The sequence below is a fragment of the Notolepis coatsorum genome, assembly GCF_963971535.1.
Source record: "Notolepis coatsorum genome assembly, chromosome: 14".
Classification (NCBI taxonomy): domain Eukaryota; kingdom Metazoa; phylum Chordata; class Actinopteri; order Aulopiformes; family Paralepididae; genus Notolepis; species Notolepis coatsorum.
In genome coordinates, this window is record NC_140178.1 from 64070568 (window position 1) to 64097582 (window position 27015).

Sequence of the window (27015 nt, forward strand, 5' to 3'; positions counted from 1 at the left end):
CCGCCGTTTACCCGCGCTTCATTGAATTTCTTCACTTTGACATTCAGAGCACTGGGCAGAAATCACATTGCGTCAACACCCACCTCGGGCCTTCGCGATGCTTTGTTTTAATTAAACAGTCGGATTCCCCTGGTAGATTAGCAGAGAGATCTTGTCATATCCTAGCCACTCGCGACCTGAGCGCCACTTTTCAATGAACACCGCTTTCTTTTATTCGCCTCCTCTACTTTGTTCGTATTTTCGGACTCTGTCTCATTATCTTTTCTATTTTTTGTTTGTTGGTGGTTTGGTTCACCAGGCCTTTTCACACCCACAAAGCCACAATATGCCGCCACATTGTAACGTTAGCTAACTGTCTGTATTGTAACCAGTTGAGCTATTAATGTTAACAGCGTTCGTTCAGCTGCCAGACACAACACGGAAGCAACACGACGCGCGCGATAGGGGCCGGGCGAAGTGGATGGGCCAATGAATGAGCACACTGTGCGCACCCAGTCCTGTGGGAGTTGTAGTATTTATATAGTATGAGCTGGATTGACTTCATTATTCCAGATGCCTACAATATATTTTTTTCATAGAAAAAAAAACCACCCGCCCGCATCTACCCGCCAATGATGAATTCTACCCGCAGTGGGCAGGTGTCAACGTCAAGCCCTGCTTGTATCTGATGTAATGCAAAAGATTATCCAAATATCTTATCGCAATTCCAAATAATGCTTCTGGAGGTCCGCACCACACTACCAACCGTTTCACAATGACGGGCGGGCGGGCAGAGTTACTGATGCCATCGTTGTATAGAAGAGGCTCGCCTGAATATTTAAACCCTGCCCGCCCGGCTCAGATCGCCTCCTAAAAGACACAAGCTCATTTTCAATGAGATGCAATAGCTCCGCCTGGCAGTAGAGGGCGGTGTTGACAGTCTGCCAGCTCAGACAGGGTCTGAAGACTATACCAGAGGCTGCGGCTATGAATTATGAATAGATATAACGAGTAAACTCGTTGTTGGCGCTATTCGATTGGCGGCCAATAATGAGTTGACTCGTTTATGCCGCAGAATGTGTTAACAGTAACTACACTATACATCACCCCCTGAGTGGAACATGGAAAGCCAAACTTTCTCCCACTGTACCGAAAACCTGTACTCGACCGTGATTTCAAAACCGAGGTACGTACCGAACAGTGGTTTTTGGGTATCGTTACACCCCTAATATATATAAAAAAGTATACATGCTGTATATCTTTCAGGTCATCAAAAAAAAAGGTTATTTGCAGCTGTATTAAAAATAAATAAAGTACTAAAATGGACCATTTTGAATTCAACTACACCATGACTATTGTATCGCTACGCTAGATACAAATAAAAATATACAGTATATCCCATTGTAATTTTGACTGGAGAATGAAATACTGTTATACCGTCAAACTATGAGAAATATAAGATATTTTGGCCATATCACCCAGCCCTATTATATTCTACACATTACTGCACGGAGGCAATAGCTTTAAATCGTCTGCGATCCTTCCGCAGTCTCGGAGAATGTGGTTGGGGGCCAGATCGATGGGATCCCCGGCCCGCAGAAGATGCTCTTTCCCATGAACAAGCTCACCCTGAAATGGGAGCGTGTGTACAGGGTGGGAGCCGGCCTCCACAACTTGGGCAACACCTGCTTCCTCAACTCAACCGTGCAGTGTCTCACCTACACCCCGCCGCTTGCCAACTACCTACTCTCCAAGGAGCACAGTCGTGCATGTGAGTACCTCGCCCAACCCCGATTGTTTTTTTTAATGCTGCTGAACTCTGGATTGAACAGCATATTTTAATTGATCGGTATTGGTCAGTATTGGGTATATTAACCCATCAAATTCAGATCCTTTTTTGTTAAATTATTTTTATGAAAACCATTTTCTTACTTCAATTGCCTATATTGAAATGCTTTTACTAACTTAAATATACTTGAAGTGTGTACTGCGCTGCTATACTGTGTGTAATGTGAGCGTTAAGATGATGAAGGAATTCCACATACTGGCTACAAAAACAGAAGCATGTGGAGTAGAGGCTTACTGATGGGAACACGGAAGAAATATATCTATACAAGGTGCTGCAATTCAGAATAATGTCCTAAAAGAAAAGTGCACATACACCTGTAACATATTGAGTAATATGTAGGCTGTACTGACCAGGTAGGGGTCGAATGTTGCAGACAATTAGATCCAATTGACTACACAACAAAATGAGTACACTTAATAAAGTGTATCAAATACTGGTTTCTGACATGGTGCCAACATCCGGCTAAACTAGGCTAATGGAGAATCTTCCTGTAATGACAATCCAATACAAAGAGCTATATCAATTGGGTCAGATATGAACCTGTTAAGCCCTAGCCATATTTTCAGAAAATTCGCATATTATTATCCTCGCCTAGTTTTATTTTTTTACTGTGAATAACACCCTGCTATCAATGATCAAAAGCTAAACGATGCCACTGAGCTCATCCAGCAACTTCTTGAGAACACGTATAGTAAATATCTAAACAAATGAACAAATGGAAGATAATTTACATGGGTTTTTGTAGATACAGTACAGAATTTTGCCATCCGGACACATGCAATATGAATATAGAATATTAGGCCTATAAATGGCTTCATAATTTATAAGGCCAAGATCTCTGTTGGATTCCAGTGTTAAATCTGGATGTAGTACCACCAGGTGCCCGATAGAGGGCAGCACACGCAGTGAATGAAATCTACTGTAAGTACAGTTACTTTTGTATAATGGCGACAGCTGCGTCAAATCACCGGAATTTAAACACTTTTTTCCCCTACGTTCACAGAAAGTTAAAGAAATGATATACGTTGTATTTTATGGCAATAATGTTGAGGTTTGTTCAACCCGTGATGAACATTCCAGTCTATTTGTAAGGGAAAAAATGGTTGGCCTTCCTTTGTCTGGCTGTTGTGAGCTGGGTAGCGTAGTTTTATGAAATATAGACGTCCATCAAAAGTCCTAGGTCTCCTTCTTAGGACTACAACGATTTCATGACTGCTTCCTGTCCTCACGTCTAAATCATCCGATGCAATGTGCAGAGATTTCTATAAGCTCATATTTGGCTAATAACACTTAAAATCATTGCTAAACAAACATAGTGCTGAAAATATACACTTTGACTGCTGTTTTGATAGGGTTAGGGTCTTTACTCATGGCTGCATTTGAAAAAGAAACGCATCACTTAACACATTGGGCGCCAGACCCGAGATTTCTCGGGTTATCTCGTCAGCGGTTGACTGCCAAAACCCGCAATTTCTCGGGTTTTCATTGTGTTTTTCTTTTCGATTTTTTTATTCTATGCAGTGTCACGGACCACTGTTAACCATAGGAACACCCTTTGAAACCTTATTTCACACTGTGTCACATCTAATTTCGTCAGAGTGGAGAATTTAGACCAAGCCAAGTAAATCGCTTCATCCGATCACTTAGAAAAGCGTTGAGCACACTTGAGGCATATCTTGTGCCACTTCATGTCAGGGACCCGATCGACATCAATACTGGAAATCGCGATCAGACAATTGGAATATTCTTTTTGGAATAACCCCGATCAAAGGTAAGGACTATCTTACGTCAATTCCACCTTGATCCTACAATGATTTCATATAGATCCGGCCAATCAACGTATGTAGTATTCAAAACGAATGCCTTTACTGGCGATCAAAGCATCAAAAATGCACCATTTGCATTCGCATTCAACGCATCATGCATTCATGATGAAACATAATACCTATTATATACCTTTTGATTTGGAAATAGTAGCGTGTCCAGGCGAGCAACGCGAACGCTTTTAGCAAAATTCACACATCGCTCCGTAACACGGTTACCAGGAATTAGCCAGGATCACTCTGAAACTATACAATATTCACCTCGGTATAACACGCGAACGTATACATGAAAAGATTTATTCTTTTTCACATGTTGAACGAGGAATAGTTACTGTAGCTATAATATAGATATAGCCCTGCAAACACTGCAACGCACAGTGAAAATCCCTACTTTACAGCGGTGGCACAATGAGTACAAGGATGGCTGGCGCTGAAAGTGTTAATATGGACTGTATTGATCTCTTTGTGACGTGAAATAAATCTTGGCGATCGGGCTGAAGAGGTTAAAGTGACTTGCTTTTTGGTATTTTTAGACTCATTTTAGATCTCTAATAGAAGAAAATTGATAAGGCAGTGTCAACCATTTTTGGTCCAAATTAATGGTCCAAGTCTACAACTGAAGTAAACGTAGAATCAGATCTGTACTCGTTATCGGTATCTGCTCTGAAAAGGCATTATTGGTGGGTTGCTACTAAATATGCTTTACCTGATCATTCGGTCTGACCTGTCTCCTAACTGCATTGTGATTAACCGTTTTTCAGGTCACCAGTCGGGCTTCTGTATGATCTGTGTGATGCAGAACCATATAATCCAAGCCTTTGCCAACACAGGCAACGCTATCAAGCCCGTCTCCTTCATCAGAGACCTGAAAAGTAAGACCACCAACTTAACCTGATGATGACCATCCATATATTTACTTTAATTACTGCAGAGTGCCAGGAATAATTTTCAAGGTTTTTGTTGCTTCTACTCTATAGATACTTTATTCATCCCGTTGTGGAAATTCAGTAGCTCTCACAGTACAGTTGAAACACAAATGTTAAAATACAGACATAAAATGGACATACAATAACAGAGTTAGGGGCAGGGCTCAGTCCGCAAGCGCAGAAATATGAGCCGTCTGCTGCGGCTGCTCCTCTGTCCTCCTTGTGTGTCTCTCCACCACAACCCCTAGTGAGACCAAGCACTGAACCAGCCTTTGACCAGCTTGTCCAGCCACCTAGTGTTCTTGTCTGCCATGTTGCCTCCACAGCAGACTGCAGCATACAAAAGGACACTTGCCACTGGTAGAACACGTACAGCATTTCACTGCAGACGTCTTGAGTTTCCTGAGAAATAATAGCCAGCTCTGTCCTTTGCCATAGAGGGCATCTGTTCAGGGACCAGTCCAGTTTGTTGTCCAGATGCACACCTAGGTATTTATAGGTTTCTACCACCTCTATGTCCTTCCCACGGATGTTACCTGGGTGAAGGGGGGGCTTGGATCGTCGGAAGTCCACAACCATCTCCTTGGTCTTTGTGGTTCCTCTCACTCTTGTCACCGTAGGCTCTCACCAGGTCCCTGTTCTCCCCTTCCTGTCCACTCCACACACATGCCCTATCATCAGAGCATTTATGGGTGTGGCAGGACTCAGTGTTGTAATTGAAGTCTGATGTGTACTACAGAGTGAACATGAACGGAACAGGAACAGTCCCCTGTGCTGCTCACCACCATCCTAGAGACTAACCTCCCCAGCTTGACTAACTGTGGTCAGAAAGCATGCGTTTGTTTACGTTGAGGTTTACATTGCACTACTTGCATGTTTTTATATTTTGACGTATCTTTTTCCACAAACTAGTTTATTATATTTTAATGCTTGCACATTAGTAGTGATGCTAGTAGTTAGGGCTGTCTTAAATACTCTGAAGCTTTGTTCGATGGGCATGGGATTCAAATATGAAAATAAAATTCGATTATTAAAAAAAAATATATATATATATGAATTTATTTTGTGCAAAATCAACTCTGCCTCTCTTTGTTAACTACAACAAGCAATGCTGTTTGTTATTTAAGATGAGGTCGGACTCGGCACTGACAGATTTGTGTTCATTATGCTGCTTTTATAAAGCCTCAAATGACGGCTTACAATATTCATGAAGGCAAAGTGTTTTGTTTGTCTAAGATTTAAAAAGGTTTAAACTTTACAGCACTGACAAAGTTGAACAAAGTGCTGTACAAGTCCCACAACATAAAAAAAAAATAATAATAATAATATATATTTTTTTATCTCGAAGCTTCGAATTAAAATCGAATCTCTGCCCCCGAAGCTTCGAATTCCAAAACAAAATTCGAAGGTCAGCCCTACTAGTAGTAGCCTTCTACCGGTACATCCGGTAGAGTAAAATCTGTATCTTGGCACAGATATTTACTGGGATAACTGTTCAACCGTTAACTAGCTTTATGCTCCAGTGACGCTAGAGATGGGGATCAGGGCTCCAGACTAACTTTTTTCACCACCGTCCCAGAACCGTCCCGAAATACAATTTTAACCGTCCCAAAGTGAATGTAACCGTCCCAAAAATGCTGTTTCTTTACTTTGGTTTTGTCGTCTATAGTTGTTATTGCCATAAGAAACACCATTCAGAGAAGGGGAGAATAAATTGATTTAGTCAAAAGGCTCCCAGGTGGAAAGATTTCACAAGAATAATTATGATTAAAAATAAATATATATATATATATGTGTTTAACAAGGTGCTAGTATAGGGATATTTGGTCACGGTGCTGTTATAGTCAACCAATTGGAGCCATGTTGATTATTCCTTCCATAGGAAAATATATTTAAATGTATTTGTATTTTATTTCGTTTTCGTTTTTTTTGTTATTACAAATGTGTGTTTATGGTTGAAAATGTTAGAGATAAATAAAGATCAAATCAAATCTAACTGAATAAGTTATCCCTCTTCTAACAAGAAAGAAAAACGTAGTTTAGCTTTAAACTATATAATGTCATTTCGTCCAGAGATTCCACCTTTGATAACTAAAGTAATGACACTTGACTAGTAATGAAACATGTCCCTTAGATCGCGCTGTCCTCCTGGTCGATATTGATAACTGCTGCTAAAATAAAATAAAATAAGTCCAGAGTCGAAACTCTGTGCTGCTCCCAACGAATCCCAATAGTATGCAACTGCAGAGCCACAGAGCAGGGGTCCGGTCACAGGTCACAGGCTTTCAGGTCCGGTCACAGGCCCGCTCAACAGCGCCCCCCACCCAACGGCTGAATTGCCAATGGCTGAATTGGAGTATTGCACTGTGCAGGCACAGCGGACCCGCTCTGCGGCTCTGCAGCTGCATGCTTATCGCAAAATCCAGCATCCAGCTCCCGCTGCCCAGCCGTCGTTATCGGAACACTACACATATCATAATGTTCACAGCAAACTGTAGTTGATCACCAGGTATGTTTTATTAACGTAGAATAATTCATATATATATATGCGCTCACTGACAGTCGGCGAATTGACATTTCCTGTGAAAAAAATAAAATCCTCTCCGTCCCGTTTGCGTCCCAAAAAAGATTTCTGTTCGTCCCAAATCAATATTTGATTGTCCCCGGGACGACGGGACATCGTTAGTCTCGAGCCCTGATGGGGATGGGCAAGAAACTCTAGCCGAGTTGACACTGTCTGTAACACAACAGCACTGATGGGAGGTGTCCCAAGTGATGGCAGCTAGTGACTGCAGTGCATTAGTGGACCTGTGAGACTGCAGCCATTTGAAGTAACACTATAAAGAGAGCCGAGGAAGTATGTGTGTGTGAGAGCTGCTGACTCTGAGAGGGGTACAGTAATATGCGCTTGTCTCATGGGAACAGCTGCCTCTCCCCTCGCTTACCTGCTTCCTACCTCTGCTTATGAACTGCTGCAGTCGTCTCTCCCACTCTCTCTCTCTTGGTCTTTTTTCCCCCACCCCTCCCCCCTAGTGCCCTCTCGGTCTCCTTGTGACTGCGGGCTGAGAGTAGCAGCATTAGCACAAAACCAGCTAAACATTAATAATGTACAGTCTACCTCCAAAGTCATTTTATTTTACTAGCTACTAGGACCTACATCTATAGGTACACACTTTCCTCTACACTTTATACAGTAGTTTCCATCTGTTCGTGTGATCTCTTTCCTAGAGTGGAACTACAACAAATTTAAGGGTGATGTCTATAAAGTCTGGAGTGCTCCATAGACTATTGGGAAAGATGGTAAAGGTGACACTGAGAGTATAACAATACATTTTCTGTGTCTCATTCATTGTCTATGGATCAGCTCCAGACTTTATTCCTGATGACATCACAAGTTTGATTCTTATTTTTCTGGCTTTGGGAGAGAGTAGCTCATGTTCACAAATGTTGATTGAACTTTCCTAGGCCATGGAAATAGCATATCGTTAGCCTCATACGATAATTACCGAAGTAATTTTTTGGCCAAATTGAGATTTCTGCCTAACTGTAATCTCCTCACACTGCTGCATCGCCAAAAATTCCCATCTGCCTAACTCACTCGTGTGACTTGTGCATATTAACGTTACATACACAGATGGCGATCGCATGACTTAGGCAAGTATAACAACTGCCTTAGTGTATGACATGTATGTACAAGGAAAAAATACCTACATATTTAGTTTAAAAGTCACCTTATTTTATTACGCAATGGTTGTTGTGTTTTTGTATTTTTGCAAACTTGTTGATGCACCTTGTGGAACTTATTTTCAAAATATTAATTAAAAACGTGTACACATTTGCTGGAATATTTTTTTTCTTTTCCAAAAATCTTGAAAAATTACTTAGACAATTATCGTATGAGGCTAATGATATTTTAATTCTTAATTCGGGTGATGTTCCTCTTTAAGCAGGGCATCAGTGTGATGTGGTGCCTAATCTTCTTTCCTGCTCAGGCCTGGTGAATCATCTGATTAATATTCTACCCATCACAGGAGTGTTGTGCAGTGGATGATAATGGTGATCACATAACATTTCTGCCAGCTCACAGTTTTCCATTAGGAGATGGGAGTCGAGGGTTTTAAGGCCACTTGAGGTCTAATGTGGGACCTATTTTTCTCTCTCAGAAATCGCCAGACATTTTCGCTTCGGGAGCCAAGAGGATGCCCACGAGTTTTTGCGATACACCATTGACGCCATGCAGAAAGCCTGTCTGAATGGTTACCCCAAGTAAGATGCAAATTAGCACAAGACCACATTATAACTGCTCCATGGCTGCTCTGATGGCTGCCTTTCTGATCGCTCCGACGAGACTGTGCTTTATTTTGTTAATTTTTATAGTATTAGGAGTTTTATTTGCACCTGTTGGTGCATTATATGTGTATGACCGTCAGTCAATCATTGACATTGGATTAAGAAAAACTTACCGTTTGGATTGCTCTCTGGATCGGATCGCTGAACAGCAGAAATGGCCCGCCGAGATCCTTTGTTATGCCGGCCATGGCCAAGACCAGAAACCGCCGCGAAGACGAGGAAAGAGAGCCGGGGTCCGGAACAGACTGAGGTCCAAACGACACAGAACCACATTGCCCAGCATATTGTTGGCCAATGTGCAATCGATAGGAAACAAATTGGACGACATCAGAGCACGGATCCAATTCCAGAGGGACATTCGGGATTGTAACGTCCTCTGTTTCACAGAAACTTGGCTGAGTCCAGATGTCCCGAATCACGCAATAGAACCGGCAGACCACTTCTTCGTTCTCCGCAAAGACCGGACGGCAGAAGAGTCACTAAAGACGAGAGGAGGCGGCATTGCCTTCATGATAAACAAGGAGTGGTGCGATTTAGGCAACACAAAGGAACTGTCTAACCACTGCTCCCCAGACCTGGAGTTTATCACGATAAAATGTCGACCCTTCTTCCTCCCAAGAGAGTTAACGTCCATCATCCTCATCGGAGTGTACATTCCACCACACGCGAACACTGGGGTCGCACTTTCAAAACTTCACGACGAGGTAAACAAACTCCAGGCAGCTAATGTTGACGCTGCCATTTTGGTCTTGGGGGATTTCAACAGCGCGCGTCTTAAAAAGGTGCTGCCGAATTTCTATCAGCATGTGACCTGTCCCACCAGAGGCGAGAACATATTAGACCATGTATACTCGCAATTTAAGAATGGGTAAAAGTCACAGGCTCTTAGTCCATTCGGTAAAAGCGATCACGCCGCCATATTCCTTTTGCCAAAGTACAAACAGAGTCTCAAGCGAACGCCGGTGGTCTCGCGAGAGGTTAAGCGTTGGGCCGTGACGTCAGTGGAGTCACTCCAAGCAGTGCTGGGAAGCACAGAATGGAGTGTATTCCGTGATAACACAGCCAATATTAACGAATACACCGAAACGGTGATTGACTATGTCTGTACTCAGGTAGAAGTAATAATCCCCTCCACCAAAATTAATATCTACCCAAATCAAAAGCCCTGGGTAGACAAATCCGTCCGTGAGGCTCTGAAAGTGCGCACATCAGCATACAACACCGGGCTGGTGACAGGCAACATGGAAGAACACAAGATGGCAAGATACAACGTCAGGAGAGCAGTAATAGAGGCAAAACGGCGTTACAGGGATAAAGTTGAACTTCAGTTTGAACAGGCTGACTCTAGAGGCATGTGGCAGGGCCTCAGAACAATGACAGACTACAAAGGAACCCCCCTCAAACTGAACAGTGACATCTCCTTAGCAAATGATCTCAACTCCTTCTATGCGAGGTTTGAGGCTGTGAATAACAACACCAGCCTACAAACCACGGCAATGGGGGGGGGGGGGTCTGCTGATGGAGACTCAGTGTTCAGGGTAACAGAGCATGAGGTGAGACGGATCTTTAAAAAAGTGGATATCAGGAAGGCAGCAGGACCGGACGGCATCCCCGGCCGCGTCCTAAAAGTCTGTGCCGACCAACTGGCCCCGGTATTCACTGACATCTTCAACCTGTCCTTGGAACAGGCTGTCATCCCCACCTGTCTGAAGAAGTCCACCATCATCCCTGTACCCAAAAAATCTACGCCCGCTTGCCTCAACGACTACCGCCCTGTAGCCCTCACCTCCATAGCCATGAAGTGCTTTGAGAAGCTAGTGAAGGGCTAGATCTGTTCCTCCCTCCCCATCAACCTGGACCCTCTGCAATTTGCATATCGCCCCAACAGGTCCACGGAGGACGCCATAGCCCATGTGCTGCACACAGCAGCATCACATCTGGACAAGAGGCAGGGGAACTATGTGAGAATGCTGTTCATCGACTACAGCTCAGCATTCAATACCATAGTCCCCTCCAAACTCATAGCCAAGCTCAGGGACCTGGGCTTGAACTATGACCTGTGCCAGTGGGTCTTGGACTTCCTGACGGGCAGACCCCAGGTGGTAAGAGCCGGCAACTGCACCTCCTCATCCATCACGCTCAACATAGGGGCCCCCCAGGGCTGTGTTCTGAGCCCCCTCCTCTACTCCCTGTACACACATGACTGCGTAGCACAGCGGAACAACAACACCATCATCAAATTTGCTGATGACACAGTAGTGGTGGGCCTGATCTCTGCCAACGACGAAAGGGCCTACCTGGAAGAGGTAGAGAACCTGTCACAGTGGTGCCAGGAGAACTGCCTCTCCCTGAACGTCAGCAAAACAAAAGAGATGATTGTGGACTTCAGGAGGTCGGGGGTCAAGGACTACAGCCCCCTCAGCATCGACGGGGCACCGGTTGAGAGAGTGAACAGTTTCAAGTACCTCGGAGCCCACATATCCGAGGACTTGACATGGACCACACACATTGACAGTGTTGTGAAGAAGGCACGACAACGCCTCTACTTCCTCAGGCGCCTAAGGAAGTTCCAAGTCAGTCAGAAGATCCTTAGGAACTTCTACTCATGTACAATAGAGAGCATCCTGACCGGCAACATCACCTCCTGGTTTGGGAATAGCACTGCACAAGACCGTAGCAGACTACAAAGAGTGACACGTTCAGCCGAACGCACAATTGAAGGGGGGCTTCCCACCCTCCAGAACATTTACAACAAGCGGTGCAAGGGGAAGGCTAAGAGAATTATTAAGGACTCGAGCCACCCGAACAACTGCCTCTTTGAACTGCTGCCGTCAGGCAAGCGATACCGAAGTCTTAAGGCGAGCACAGAAAGACTCAGAAGGAGCTTCTATCCCCAGGCCATCAGGCTGCTAAACGAACAACGAACAATAATCGCTAAACGAACAATAATCACTATGCAACAACCATCAAATGCACACAGCACACACACCCACACGCACACACTCACTCAAACAAACAACACACTGCAGCACCCACTCTCCACACTTTAGATCACACAAACACACTTACACTTTATATTTATTGATAAAGGATTTGCACTACAACTCGTACACCTACTGTGAATTGTACCTAAACTGCACCTCGTCCATTTATGCCTTGCACTATATAGTATTGTATATTAGTACACTGCACAGTATTGTATATTGTATGGTAACTACGTCTACGAACATTGTACATATGTCTAAACTGAACACTGTGACCTCTTTTTTTACTTCTAATCTTTACTATGTTTTTATTTCATACTTATCTTGTCATGCACAGTCTCTGGAGCGCAACAGTAAGAAGCATTTTGTACAAAAGTATTCTGTACCTCTGTATGACAACTATTAAAGAAACTTGAAACTTGAAACTTGAACCCCCCCCCCTTTCTTTCAAAGTAGGTGATGACCCAATTGTCCTTCCTGTTTTGTAGACTCGACAGGCAGACTCAGGCCACCACACTGGTTCATCAGATCTTTGGAGGTTACCTCAGGTCACGAGGTACAGACGTTTTTCGTTCACACATAAAATAATTGGTTCTAGATCTGTATACACTGATAACAATACATCAGTTACATGAGATAGTTCTGTTGTTTCTGTAGGTGGTTTCAAGTCCTTTTAGTAATCACTCCTTACACTCAGTTGATTATGTCTCTTGAAAATAAATGTTAACCTCTTAACACATTGTGCGCCAAAAACGAGTATACTCGTTATTAAGGTTGCCCCGATCGATCGGCCAGCGATCGGTATCGGCCGATATTCAGTATAAATGAGATCGGTGAATTCCGATAATGCTTTATTTTCGCCGATCGTGAAAACCGATCGAAAAACATGATCCAATTCTTAGCGGAGATCTCACTCGCTCTCAGACACACAGAGCTGCAAACTGCCGCTCCTCCTCCTCCTGTACCTCCCGCACCCGTGTAAACACAGAGGAGGCTCCTCTGCTCTAGTCTATTGTGCATGGGACCGTGAGCTAACGTTAGCTACCTAGCTATCGTTACTGTTTAAACAAAATAACCCAGTCAACTATTCACTTTTAGTGTAATACATGAGGCATTGTCTAACGGTATCTAGCCGGCTAGCTACTGATAGCTCCTGATATCAACAAATGCTCCAGCAATAGTCTAGTAGTGCATGTTGATACCTCCGTTAGCTCACGTTAGCTCACTGTTCAAAACGAAATGTCCCATTAAACTAAATAGTTCACTGAGGCGTTGTCTTAACGTTATCTAGCCGGCTAGCAGTAGCTACAGATAGCTCCTGATATCAATGTCTTATAACATTGATTCGATGCATATTCGAGCCCCTGGCTTCCATCGCATGAGGGCAGAGTATAGGGCCCAGCTGCAGCGCCGGAGAATCCTTGCTGGAGCTGGAGGCTACTCGAGAATATACAAAGCAGAGTATACACGCAGACAGTGGAGATAGCGAGCATTTTGACTTGTTGCATGGTGGCTATGTCTCGCAGATAATACAACTACAAGTGTAATTATATAATATATATATTTTATATAATAAAAAAAAAAAAAAAAGTATATATATTTTTTTTTTATTTTTTTTTTATATAAAACCAAAAACGATCGGTATCGGCCGATATGGCTCAAGACGATCAGTGATCGGTATCGGTGGCAAAAAACGTGATCGGGGCATCCCTACTCGTTATTGCCCGCCATGCGTTGTGCGCCAGAAATGAGTTAACTCGTTTTTGGGATCAATATTAATTTTTTTTGCCATGGCATTCATAATTCATCCAGCCTCCCTCTGCTGCTGCAGCTGGACCCTGTTCTGATATTGCAACGCCTCAATACCGCCGCCAGGTGGATGTCGGGCGAGTTACACTCCAAGCCAAACCGGAAGTGGCGCTCGGTGCATCTGGGAGAATCCTCCGGCAGTAATATCTTGTAGCGTGGATCTAGATACACACTTGAGTGCATTGGGATCGCTTTCGAAACGCAATAATCAATATGATTTCGGCGTTTATTGCGTCATACAAACGGGAAATGGATCTAGCAGATCGATGTCAAATAATTGGAATATTTTTCCTCCAGTCTCATCGGCGAACGGTAAGAGGAATCTAACGTTATTTTCAGCCCGATTGTTTATTCATTTCACGGCAATCCATCTGATCAATGTATCAACCCATAGTAAAAAAAGACGCTACTGACCATCAAGGAATTATAAACGACCCCCCCCCCCCTTTCCTTCACGCATGATGAAGCATAATGTATACCGATCATATACATTTGAATTTTTTTATATAGCGTGTATAGGAAAGAAACGCCAATCTATCATATGCGTCGGGCCTATAACTCGCGTTTTAGGAATTACTGCAGAAAACCTTAAAAACGTACTTATATTCACGACGGTATTGACACGACAATGTATGAATGAAAAAATATAACGTTCCCACATCCGGAACGATAAGTTACCCGATGTTGAATGGGCCATAGTAATGTCGATATAGCTATAATATTTAAAAAGTTATAGCCCTGCAAAGAAGGTAAACATCTCCATAGGGTTACAGCACTGGCAGACTGGGCCCAAGGATGGGTACAATGCATGGCGGACAATGTGTTAACGGGTGCCCCCAAAAGTGGCCATTTGTTTTACTTGAACTTGAGGACTGCATACTTTTTCTTCAAACCAAAATACTATACTTTATACTTATAGCACATGCATGAGCCTGGTCTCTTTTGAAAGATAACATTCTGAAGTTTCTGATGCAATCAAATTCACTTTTAGTGCTAATGAAATAGAGTAACATAGGTCTGAACATTGAGTTGTAGAAAAACTTGTTACTCACGTTTTTCTGTAGTAGTTGCAATATCCAGAAGTAGTATATCCAAAAATGGTATTAGCTGGAAAACACCCTGGGTCCATAGCCTGAAGTATTGTATAGTAGATGTCCAAATTTGATTAGAATCCGTTCAGAAATGAGTGATTAGGAGCGATTTTGGTAAACTGTGAAGAAGAAAAAAAAGGTCTGCAGGCTTCCATTTTCAGCTAACACTGATCAGAGCCATCTACACATGGTAGTCTTTTTTCAAAGTAGACTACTTTTTATTTTATAAATGTTCCACAAATAAGGGAAGGACTCAAATATACCGGAATAGTTCAGGGTTTTATTTCAAAGTCGGTCTACAGACACCAGTGTTTTGTCTCCTCTTCTGTGTTTTATTTAAAAATAGGTCTACACAGCCAGTATTTTTTTTCTCCTTTTCATAAGAGTTTGAGGTTTTCCTTTTGTTATAACAGGTAAAAACAGCAATAAAAAGTGATTTTTTTTCTTTTTGTTGCTTTATAATTCCATTAATGCAACAAACTGCTATAAGTATAAAGTATAATAAATCGCAAATTACTTTGGGTATGCAATTGTCAGGAGTTTTATGCTAAATGTGGGGTATGCTTGGTGATATATAAAACGTTATACACTGTTATCTTCATTTTAAGGAAATGGGTTGTGCGGCTCCCTGAGCATTTTATTTTGTGGAGGGGGGAAAAGTGGCTCTTTTGATAGTAAAGGTTGCTGACCCCTGGTCTAGACTCACGGTAGCGGCAAAATGGGTGTATCATATGGAACTAGAGATGGCACGGAATGCATAGATACCAACGGTTTCCAGCTAGTTTTTGTGGGGGGAAAGGCTAAATATTGGTCCAAGTGGAAAAAGTCATATTTTATATCCAAACAATAGCAACAGTTTAAGACTAGAGCGCAAGTATAGGTTCATATGACATTTACATGTCATATGAGACTAGAGATGGCAAGCAATTTGTACATGTCAATCATGTCATGCTAACTGGAAAAAGGGCTCAATATTGCGCCAATATTTAGCAAAATGAATGAATGAATGAATGAATTAATGAATTTATTCACACTCACACACACGATACATTTACATGCGAGTATCCTCATGTGATATCAATGTCGCAAATTGTGTGCATGTGCCAGGTCTCCCAAGAAGCTATTTAAAGCTTTTGGAGGGAGCCTGATCACAGATACAAACAGAATATAAACAACAAAACAAAACAATACAACGTGGGTAGGTTTACACACCTACCTACTAACTGACATATAACAGAGATACATAATACAGACAATTTTATTCCTAAGTTATAATTTTAATTAGAGATATGATTTTAGCAGTTCCTCTTTCAGTGATTTTTTTAAAGGTTTTAAAGGTATTAGTCATTTTTAGATTTTCGTCAAGCTTGTTCCAGATCTGTGGACCCCTGCATGCTATGTTTAGGCTAGCACAATTGAGCCTTCTCCTCTTGCCAGATATAAGATGCTTATTTCTTGTGTTGTGACGGAAGACACATTGGTAACACTTTAGAATAACTATCCTTCTATTTCACAAACTGACTTTTATAAATAGTTAATAGATCATTTCCTGCCTTTCCTCTTTCTTCCCAATTTTTTATCTTGTATATATATATATCACTTCACACCTTTTTTTCTCCTATTTTTCTCCCATCCCAATTTAGTCGTTATGCCAATTCCCCCCTCCCCTTCCTGGTTGTTGCGCGCATTTGCCCCCCACTTGCCGGTCTAGGGAGCCCTGAAGTCTATCACATGCATTAGTGCTCCAAAAATAACTTGAGGAAACTCATTTAATTTTGTCTCATTTTTCTTTCAGTCAAGTGTGCCATTTGTAAAAGTGTGTCAGACACGTATGACCCTTACCTGGACATTGCCGTTGAGATTCGGGTATGTTTCATGAGATCGAATATACTGGTAGTAATAGTTATTTCTGCCAATCAAATAAATCTTGACTGAGGTTACTTTCGGTCTGTCCCTCTCCCTCAGCAAGCAGCAAATATTGTCCGAGCCCTGGACCTATTTGTCAAGCCAGACCTTTTAAGCGGAGAGAACGCTTACATGTGTGCCAAGTAAGTACAACCTACATTGTCCGACTTAAGATTTTCAAGAAAATCAATGGGCCTTGAATAATTGTTTCTACAGTAAGGGTTATTAATCTCCTGACTAAACACAAATTGTAATGACTATGCATTCGGGAGAGAAATTATTAATGTGGCACACCTCTATTCCGGTAACCGTTTCTTAGGTGTAAAAAGAAAGTACCAGCAACCAAACGCTTCACGATCCATCGAACATCTAATGTACTGACTGTGTCGCTGAAGAGATTTGCCAACTTCAGTGGAGGGAAAATAACAAAGGTAAATAAAAACATCACGCCATTGGCTGTTCAATAGGCTCATCGTCTCATCTGTCAGTGTGTCTCATAGTCTAACTTCTTTTGTCTTCCAGGATGTTGGCTATCCAGAAATCCTTAACATTCGCCCCTACATGTCTCAGAGCTCAGGTGATCCTATTATGTACGGCCTCTACGCGGTCCTAGTGCACTCTGGCTACAGTTGTCATGCTGGCCACTACTACTGCTATGTCAAGGTAAGGAGAAACGCACATGCAGTACTCTGGGGTTGTTTTGAAATGATTGTCGGGATCTTTAACCTCTTAGGCCCGAGCCTTTCTGAAAATCCGCCTAAAATACATACCTAAGTAAATGGAAGATTGCTCCACTTCTACAAGGTCCATTTGCATGTTCTTGGTATCTAGGGACATCTATGGATCTCATGGAATGTATTCCCAGTGTCAGAAATATTGTGTCTATTACTAGGCTTGCTTAAATTGTGATGAAACATAGGAGAATATGAATTATGATTTTTCTTTGCATCTTTGACAGTGAATATCACCATGCTAAAAATGACCAGACATGACGAACTGCCACTGAGCTTGTTCAGTACCTTCTTGAGATCATGTGTACAAAAAATCTCAGGAAATGAATAAAGGGAAGATGATTAAACAGAAGGTTTTGTAGATACAGTACTGAATTCTGCCATCCGGACCCATGCAATTTGAAATATTATTATAGAATATGAATTACCTATAAATTACCTTATTATAGCCATGTTGCACATCTATGGATCAGGCCAAATCTATTCGTTCCAATGACAGAGTTCAATTTGGATTTAGTATCACCAGGCATGCATGAACAACCGAGAATGAAATCTACTGTATGTACAGTCGGCTTTTTATTCTTGCGACAGGTCCGCCATTATTTAAACTGATTTCAACACGGATGGTTGCTAAATGTTCACAGAAGGTAGACACACTAACTGCGCTCCAATCTATGCCAATAACGTTCAGTTTTGTGGTATATAATCCAGAGAAATAAAAAATAATGATCAGGAAGTCATTTGCTTGCAAAAAGCTGGAGATCTCTGAGATGTAGTTTTTCGAAATTTCAACGCTCATTGAAAGCCCTGTCTTTCTGTCATCATAATGACTACAGCAAAATGGCCGCTCGGATTTATTTCCGGTCGAAATTCGCTAGCTATTGAATACAATTCCTAAACTGATATGTCATTAATAACACTTTAACCTATTGGTAAACAAACGTATTGCTGAAAATATACACTATGACTGCTGTTGTGACATGTACTATTAGATACATTTGGAAAAAAATTCAACATTATGTCATACAGTCTAGAGAGAATGATTTATGACGTGATGTCATTTGCGGTCTGCCGATGGACGGAAGAGGTTAAAAAATAAATAAATAAAATTTTATTTATTTTTACAAAGCACTATTTTCATGGTTATAAAAAGACCACCCTAAAAGAAAATACTAGGGATAACTTTTTTTGCCACCGATACGATCACAGATTGTCTATGAGCCATATTGGCCGATACACTGTCGATACCGATCGTTTTTGGTTTTGTTATACTGTAAAAACTGGGATTTGTATGCATTAATATTTATTAAATAATTATTAGTAACCTATACATAGGGCTGGGCGATTAATGATTTAGGACGATTTTCACTTTTTTTTTTTTTTTTTTAAGAGTCACCTTTTTATTTTTACAAAAAGTGGTGTTTGGTGAAAGTTCGATTTGCACTTTATTAATCCCAATATGGAAATTCATTCTTGTTTGATGATCAAGAGGCACCTTTTATTTGATGATCAAGAGGCACCTTTTATTTGTTTTAAGTGAAGTATGGTGAAAAAGCTAGTTATTGCACTATTAATCCCAATAGGGACATTCATCTTGGTTTGATACTTTTTTTGTCAAATAAAAACAACGTTTTTTTTATTTTTTTATTTTTTGCTCAAGAGAAAGAAAATCGATGTAAATCGGATTTAAAAAAAAATTATCGGATTTTATTTTTAGGCCATATCGCCCAGCCCTACCTATACATAATAAAAAAGACTTCCGTTTGAAATTGAATTGAGCTGAATTCCCCTATCGTCTATCCCTGTGTAACTGCAGGTCAATCGATTAGACTGACCTGGGATCTGTAGATCTGTAGAGGTGGAGCCAACTGGCTCCATTGTGCTGGCGAGCCGTCTGATGATGAGGGATCTGATCGCGAGTTGGAATGCATCCTGGAATATATATTTACAGCAGCCAATAATCAATCAATAAGCGTGATCGATATTTGGAATGGCGATCAGGAATTGGAATAATCTTTTTGGAGAACATCTGATCTAAGGTAAGGAGTCTATGTTACCAGTCTTGGGGTAATCGGAGCTGTATTCACTGAGATAACAGCGTGTCCCTAATATATGTGTGTGTGATCTTGAGGAAATGGATAATAGATTTTTCAGCCTGCCTCTATAGCGTGCATAAGTACACATATACTATCGATAATCTAGCGTTTATTTGAAAACGATTCATAAATAGGCAGACAAATGACAACGTGTCTAGTGTATTCGAGAATATTCCAATAAATGCCGTTTATGGGGGAATCTTTATATTTTCCCGAAAATTTTAGAGAGAACGATAGCTTTTCGCAATGCTATAAAAATGTTACGAACCGCTTATATATTAAAAAAAAATCCGTTTCGACAATGTTGACTGCAAACAAGTCATTGATAAGCGACGGGCGTTTTTAACGCTAACATTGAAGTGGATGATGGCATTCAACCGGGTAAAAAGGTAAACGAGGTCGGCACTGATGGTGTTAATGTAAAATACTGACCTGAGGAAAAGGCTGCAGGGAGAAAGCACTGCAGTCTAGTCGATTTTGTGTTTTGAGCACAAAGTTCATCATAGATCTAGCATCTTTATTTTGCTCTCAAAGTGCACCAGATTGATGCATTTAACTTTAAAATGTAAAAAAAAAAAAAAACACTGCAATGGGAGGACGGGGATATTTGCGAGTGCTTAAAATATATCTTAAATTATGGCTATGGGTCTAATACACCCGTCGCTTATCAATGACTTGCTTGCAGTAAACATGTAAGAAACGGATTGTTTTTTCATCTGTACATTTCCGTTTTATACCGTTTTGAATAAGAGTATAGTTTTGGAGATTTCTAGTAATTCCAGAGAAAGACGCGATAATAGCCCTTTAGTGGAATACACAAAACACGTTGTAATTTTTCGGCTGATTTATCAATCGTTTTCAAATAAATGCTAGATTATCGATAGTATACTGTATGTGTCCTTATGCACGATACAAAAGCGGGCTGAAAAATTGCTTATCCGTGCTTTGCTCAGCGCCAACACACACACACACACACACACGTTGTGATCGCTGTGAAAAAATATCTGATTAACCCAAGACTGGTAACATAGATTCCTTACCTCACATCTGATGTTCTGCAAAAAGATTAATCCAATTCCTGATCGCCATTCCAAATATTGATCGCGTTTATTGATCCAATGTTATATCTCCAAAACACATAATCCATGCTGCTCTGAGTGTCCCCAGTCCATCTGTTATCTGATACTGCATGTCCGAGAAGGAAAACCTGGACCGGAGTTATTTTTTTTTATGCACATCCCCAGCCAATCCAATCCAATGATGTGCAATACCACCCGGGAGACGATAGGCGGCCGTATTTGCCCTTTTGCGAGCTCAGACCCATTCCCAACGATAACATCAGGTTGGATGGATGAAAATGAATGGATATCGCTAATAAAAGAAATGACGATTAAAACCCCACTATACTCGTGATTGTCGCTCAAGCGATGGCGAGTTAACCCGACTATCATCGTGATTGGCGTTCAATGAGTTAATGGCTGGTCCTCCAGCCTTCTGCATTTCATGACTTTTCTTGTGATCGCCTAGCCTTCTGACTATCACGGTTATACGCACGGATGCTCTCTAAAGTGGTTTGCTTAAACTCTTAACCTGTTCCACCGTGGAATATTTTCGCCTAAAATATATACCTAGGTAAATGGAATATTGCTCCACTTCTACAAGTCCCATTTGCATATTCTTGGTATCTAGGGACATCTATGGACCTCAGGGAATGTATTCAGTGTCAGAAATATTGTGTCTATTACTAGGCTTGCTTAACCTGTTCCACCTGACGGGACCGCATCCGGTCCCAAAACGGCATCTGGTCATAAATCAATATTGTGTTGCAAAAAAAAATAAAATCGATTTTAAAATCAAACATATTCAAGTATTAACATCACTAACATGTCATAAAAGCATGTAGAATGTATATTATCATCAATACGTTAGTTTAGCAATAGGTTAAAAGTGCCATTAGATCGTTTGACCTTCTCGATTTGCTGAAGTCTATTGCAAGACGGTGACCATTTAGAACATTTTGAACCATGGGAATTGTAGTTTTTTGCTGCCATTTTGTCGAGGGCATGCATAGCTGTCAGATTTTGTGGGGGTTCAAAGTTCAGCGTTCTGAATGAATTATGTCAATAACTGTTATTATTCGGGATAATAAGCCACAAAAGGTAACGTTTTTGACTAATATTGAAACGCAGTTAGTTCCTCCTCCCTATTGTTAGCATGTAGCAACAATTATATCTGAAATTTGTTTCAAAATGGTTGCACTGTGGTGAAAATAAAAAAATGCAGTAAATTACAGTAGATATCATTATCTGTTCTTATGCACGCCTGGTGATACTAAATCCAAATTGAACTTGGGCATTTGAAAGATAATATATGTATATATATATATATATATAAATGTGCGAATTGGCTATAATAAGGTAATTTATAAGCATCATACTATATTCTATAATAATATTTCAAATTGCATTGGTCCGGATGGGAGAATTCAGTACTGTATCTACAGAACCTTCGGTTTAATCATCTTGCCTTTATTAATTTCCTTCGATTTTTTTCAAGAGGGTACTGAATGAGATCAGTGGCAGTTTTTTAAGTTTGGTCATTATTATCATGGTGTTATTCACTGTCAAAGATGCAAAGAAAAATCATAATTCATATTCTCCTTTGTTTCATAACAATTTAACCTGTTCCACCTGTGGAATATTTTATAAAAAAAAATTATATAAAAAAATATTGATTTATGACCAGATGCCATCCCGTCGGGTGGAACAGGTTAATGCTCCTCTGGGGGACTTCAAGTGTCTTATTCAATTTGTTGTGTTGAAACATTTTACATTGCTTCCCCCACGAGGTATTTTATCCTGGCATACATTGCAGATCTGTCTGAGACACTTTGTAATAGTTCCACACCGCCGACATCATCTTTTAGGTTACTTAACATGCGACAATAACACAAACTCCTCTGAGAATTGGTCGAGTCATCGATCGGTTTTCGCAATCGACGAAAAGAAAGCATTATCGCAATTCCCCAATCTCATATTTATACTGAATATCGGCCGATACCGATAGCTGGCCGATCGATCGGGGCATCCCTAGAAAATATGACTGTAATATGACCTATTTTTTATACATTTTTTTTGATCTACTTTTTCTCCCATTTTCAATTTTTCTCCCATCCCAATTTCGTATCGTCCAATTCTACCCTCCCCTGTCTCAAACGCTGTTAGGCCATGCCTCCCACAAGCCGGCTGCAATGTGGACTAAGCCTTACATCACGTGTCCCCTCCGGTACTCGAGGAAGCAGCCGTCGCATCTTTTCACCTGCATAGCACGATCTCTCAGCGTCGGGGGTCTGCGTGGGAGGGACACGCCGCCCCCGTCGCTTCCTGATTCTGCTGCGCAGGCGCACCAACCGACCTGTAGGAGTCGCTGTCCACAACGTCTGATCCCCACCCATCAGCTTCCCACCCCCTAATACTGCCAATTGTATTAGTATGAACGACCAGCCAAGCTGATAGCAATGCGGAGAGCTGGGCTCGAACCCAGCGTCTCCTGCATTGGTGGCGAGCGCCTTGCCCACTACACCACCTAGCCGCCAACCTATTTTTTATTTAATAAAAAAATTAAATACAATGTCTTAATCCTTCTATCTTCAAAGGCAAGCAATGGCCAGTGGTACCAGATGAATGACTCCATGGTGCATGCTAGTAACATCAAAGTGGTGCTCAATCAGCAGGCCTATGTCCTTTTCTACCTGAGGTAAGACATGACCGTACTATTGGAAGGTCAAAAGAGGCTCTGTGGGTCTGAAGGTTACTATATTCTTCCTGGGTAGTTAATTGAATAAACAATTATTTGCCTTCTAAAGGATCCCTGATAGCAAGAAGAATGTAGACGGGCAGATCACCAAGCAGGGAATGGTGCATCCTGGGAAGAACAGCATGTCATCTGAGCAGATAAAGAAGACCAACCTGATCGGGCCTCTCTCCTCCCCACAAGTCACAAAGGTAAACATACCAGGGCTGTCTTCTGCGGTTCCTTAACACTTTGAGTGCCACGCCGGGTTTTCCTTTTTACCCCCTTGATGCCACCATCCACTTCAATGTTAACGTTAATATCGCCTAATCTATGTTTTAAATTATGGTTATGTGTCTAATCTGCCCGTCACTTATCAAAGACTATTTTCCAGTCAGTGCTGTCAAGGCATATTGGTTTTTTATCGCTTCATTTCCGTTTTAGAGCATTTAGAAAAGCACCCGTTTTGAGATAAAAAACAGTTCATTCTGGACCATTCTATGAAAATCGTCTTTTACTGGAATATTCCACAACGTTGATATTCGTCGGCCTATTTATGAATCGTTTTCAAATAAACGCTAGATGATCAATATTATACGTGCACGCAAGCACATTCTGGCCGCGCACGGATAATCGCTGCGTTGATTTCCTCTTGGACTTTTACAGTGAAACCGAAAGAGCCCATTTCACAAAACAGCTTATAACTTCATCAAAATTAGTCTGATTATCCTAACACTGATAACATAGATTCCTTACCTGACATCAGATGGTATCCAACTGGTATATTCCAATTCCTGATCACCATTCGAAAAAATCGATAAGTGTATAGATCCACCGTGTGTACAGTGCAGTACATGATTCCTCGGGGCTCAGAGGCTCCAGAATGAACTGTGATAACCCCGGCTGGATCAGTGGACTGGAAAATGTGGAGTACTGGCTTTTTTCCCCCATCCATTTTCATTGAGTCCATTCCAAAATCCCTTATGTCATCTGGGAGACGATAGGGGGCGCTTTTTTCCACATATGATCGCCGGCGGTGCTCGGGTATACTCGGGTTGGCTCGCGTGATGCAATATGATTTCAGATCGCTAAAAAAATAAAAAAAAATCAGAGAAATCTCGTGAATGGCTTTCAACCACATATTAATAAACCCGAGATAGCTCGTGTGTGGCAGTTAAAGTGTTAAAAGGTCTTTAAAATCATGAAAATTAAGGTCATAATTAGTCTTAGATTTGCTATAGGTATTACAGTTTAAGGCTGATGATCACACACAGTAGCCTACCGTAAAATAGGACTTTAGTGTGTATTTGTTTGAATAAGTTGTTATTGGACAATGAGAGACTCCGCCATTAACACATTGAGGACCGGCCGTCGCCGTCTAATATTATGTGGCTGGAGGACAAAGCTTTGTAAACAAACCAATGTACTTTTGGAGAGCTATATCTATACTTTATAGTATTGCTATCTGTCCATTCTCATTGTCACTTGAGTGCATAAACCGTGCCTTCATAATGGCTTAAAGAAAAAGAAATACATTGGTTGGTTGTCATTTTATAGCGTCGTGAATATAAGGTTTATCGCACTTTTCGTCTCAAATATTTTCTGGGAAGCTAGATATAGGGCTAAAGGCTACTAACGTTATATCGAACGGCATTTCTGTTGTACATGTATATATTCGAATGAAATAAAACAAACTGCTCATCATCCGGACTATTACAGAGCATCTATGGATGAAATGGGGGCGGCGGGGGACGCCGATTAGTATTATTGATTAGCAATAGAGTGTCCGTGCAAGTAGCCACATTCACTGATCGATTGCTTGCGTTTTACAACAATGTCTGATCCGGCTGTAATTTGGGTGAAGAGGGTCCTACCGTCAGCCCATGTGATCGCTGGCAGCATTTCCCCATTATTCATCGGCATCTGGTAGATCGATATGTCCATTGGCTGATCATAAATGCCATTATTCCAGACTGAAATCTGCGCTTCGAAACGTGATCAACGGTGCATGCTGTTCGCTTGGGATCAGGCTAAAATGAAACGCCCATAGACTGTAAAAATTAATTATCCACTCGCCCACAATGATACTGCAGTGGAGCGATGGCGCCCCTAAGAGGATCTGGCCGGTATTGCATGTCGCCGATTTGACAGAGGCGGGTAAATCTGCAGAGTCGATCGGGGATCTTGATCCGTTTATTAATATGGAATAAAACAATAACAACTTGCCACGAGTTAACTCAACGCATGGCACCGAAACCCGAGTTAACTCGTGGTTGCGCGGCAAAGTGTTAAGATAAGATATTCCTTTATTGATCCCCTTGGGGAAATTCAGGCGCCATAGCAGCATGGGGGAGCGGGGGAGGTATGGGCATGGTACAGTAGAATACATAAATATAGGCAATAAAATGATCGTAAAGATAAAAACAAGCAGTGTAAACAGTAAAATTAACTCTGAATTAGGGCTGCAACCATTAGTCGACATAATCGACGACGTTGATCATAAAAACTCGTCGATGCAGATTTCTTTGCGTCGATTAGTCATAAAAAAATTATTATTATTTATATATATATATATATATATATATATATATATATATATATATATATATAAAATAATAATAATAATTTTTTTATGACTAATCGACGTACCTATCTTTGAAAGTGGCTTCTCAGCTCTGGTCCAGCTGAAGACAAAGCAGAGGAACAGATTGGACATTGAGCATGACCTCAGAGTTGCTTTGTCTACCATCACCCCAGACTTTGAGACTCTTGTCAGGAGCAAACAACATCCCCAGTTATCCCATTAGTTCCCTGGGATGTTAAGCTAAGAAGTCTGCTATATATTTTTTTTAGTTATTTAAACACTTCCACTTTAATTTGTATTATTTAATTTATTTATCTTGTTATGAGTGATTGTTGTATTGTTCAAATACATTTTGATTTAAAGTTGCTTAAGATCCAAATTCCAATGTTTCATGAGTCATTATTTTAATTTGCTATGAGATCATCATGTTATGTTAAGTTAACTGTTAAGGCAGAGGGACTGGACAACAGGGTGACATTCACAGGTGTGCAGACTTGAGCATGTGAGGTAAAACATGCATTGGAGAAGGAGCCATGCCCACAGGAAGCAGAGATTGAGGGTGTGACAAAAATAATCGTTAGATTAGTCGACTAATTGAATGACAAAAATAATCGTTAGATTAGTCGACTAATCGAAAAAATAATCGACAGATTAGTAGATTACCAAAATAATCGTTAGTTGCAGCCCTACTCTGAATATAAGCATATGAGCAAGTAAGCAGTGTAATCAAAGGTGCAGATGAGAGTCTGTATGCCCTATCGGTTATATTATACGTTACAATAAATATGGTCAATAACACTTAATATAAGAATAGCACCGCACACGACCGCAGCAGACTACAGAGAGTAGCCCGATCAGCCGAACGCACAATTGGAGGTGGGCTTCCCACGCTCCAGGACATCTATACCAAGCGTTGCAGGGCCAAGGCTAAGGGAATAACTAAAGACTAGTCACCCAAACAACTGCCTCTTTGCACTGCTGTGGTCAAGCAAGCGCTACCAGAGTCTCATGGCCAGTACAGAGAGACTCAGAAGGAGATTCTATCCCCAGGCCATCAGGATGCTCAATGACTCTATGTAACATCATCAACCCATCC

General features: G+C 41.3%; 1 protein-coding gene across 2 annotated transcripts in view; it reads left to right on the top strand.

The window, feature by feature from the left end:
- usp36 (ubiquitin specific peptidase 36) overlaps window positions 1-27015 on the top strand; it is a 157096-nt gene that overhangs the window by 37825 nt on the left and 92256 nt on the right. Inside the window, exons 3-12 of one of the 2 annotated variants that reach the window (XM_084328388.1) lie at window positions 1529-1750; window positions 4413-4523; window positions 8741-8843; window positions 12400-12467; window positions 16607-16677; window positions 16777-16859; window positions 17036-17147; window positions 17239-17379; window positions 23199-23299; window positions 23409-23547. In XM_084328388.1, the coding sequence (XP_084184514.1) occupies window positions 1529-1750; window positions 4413-4523; window positions 8741-8843; window positions 12400-12467; window positions 16607-16677; window positions 16777-16859; window positions 17036-17147; window positions 17239-17379; window positions 23199-23299; window positions 23409-23547 (1151 nt within the window). The remainder of the gene's footprint in view (window positions 1-1528; window positions 1751-4412; window positions 4524-8740; window positions 8844-12399; window positions 12468-16606; window positions 16678-16776; window positions 16860-17035; window positions 17148-17238; window positions 17380-23198; window positions 23300-23408; window positions 23548-27015) is intronic. The other variant, XM_084328387.1, reaches the window with a different exon arrangement.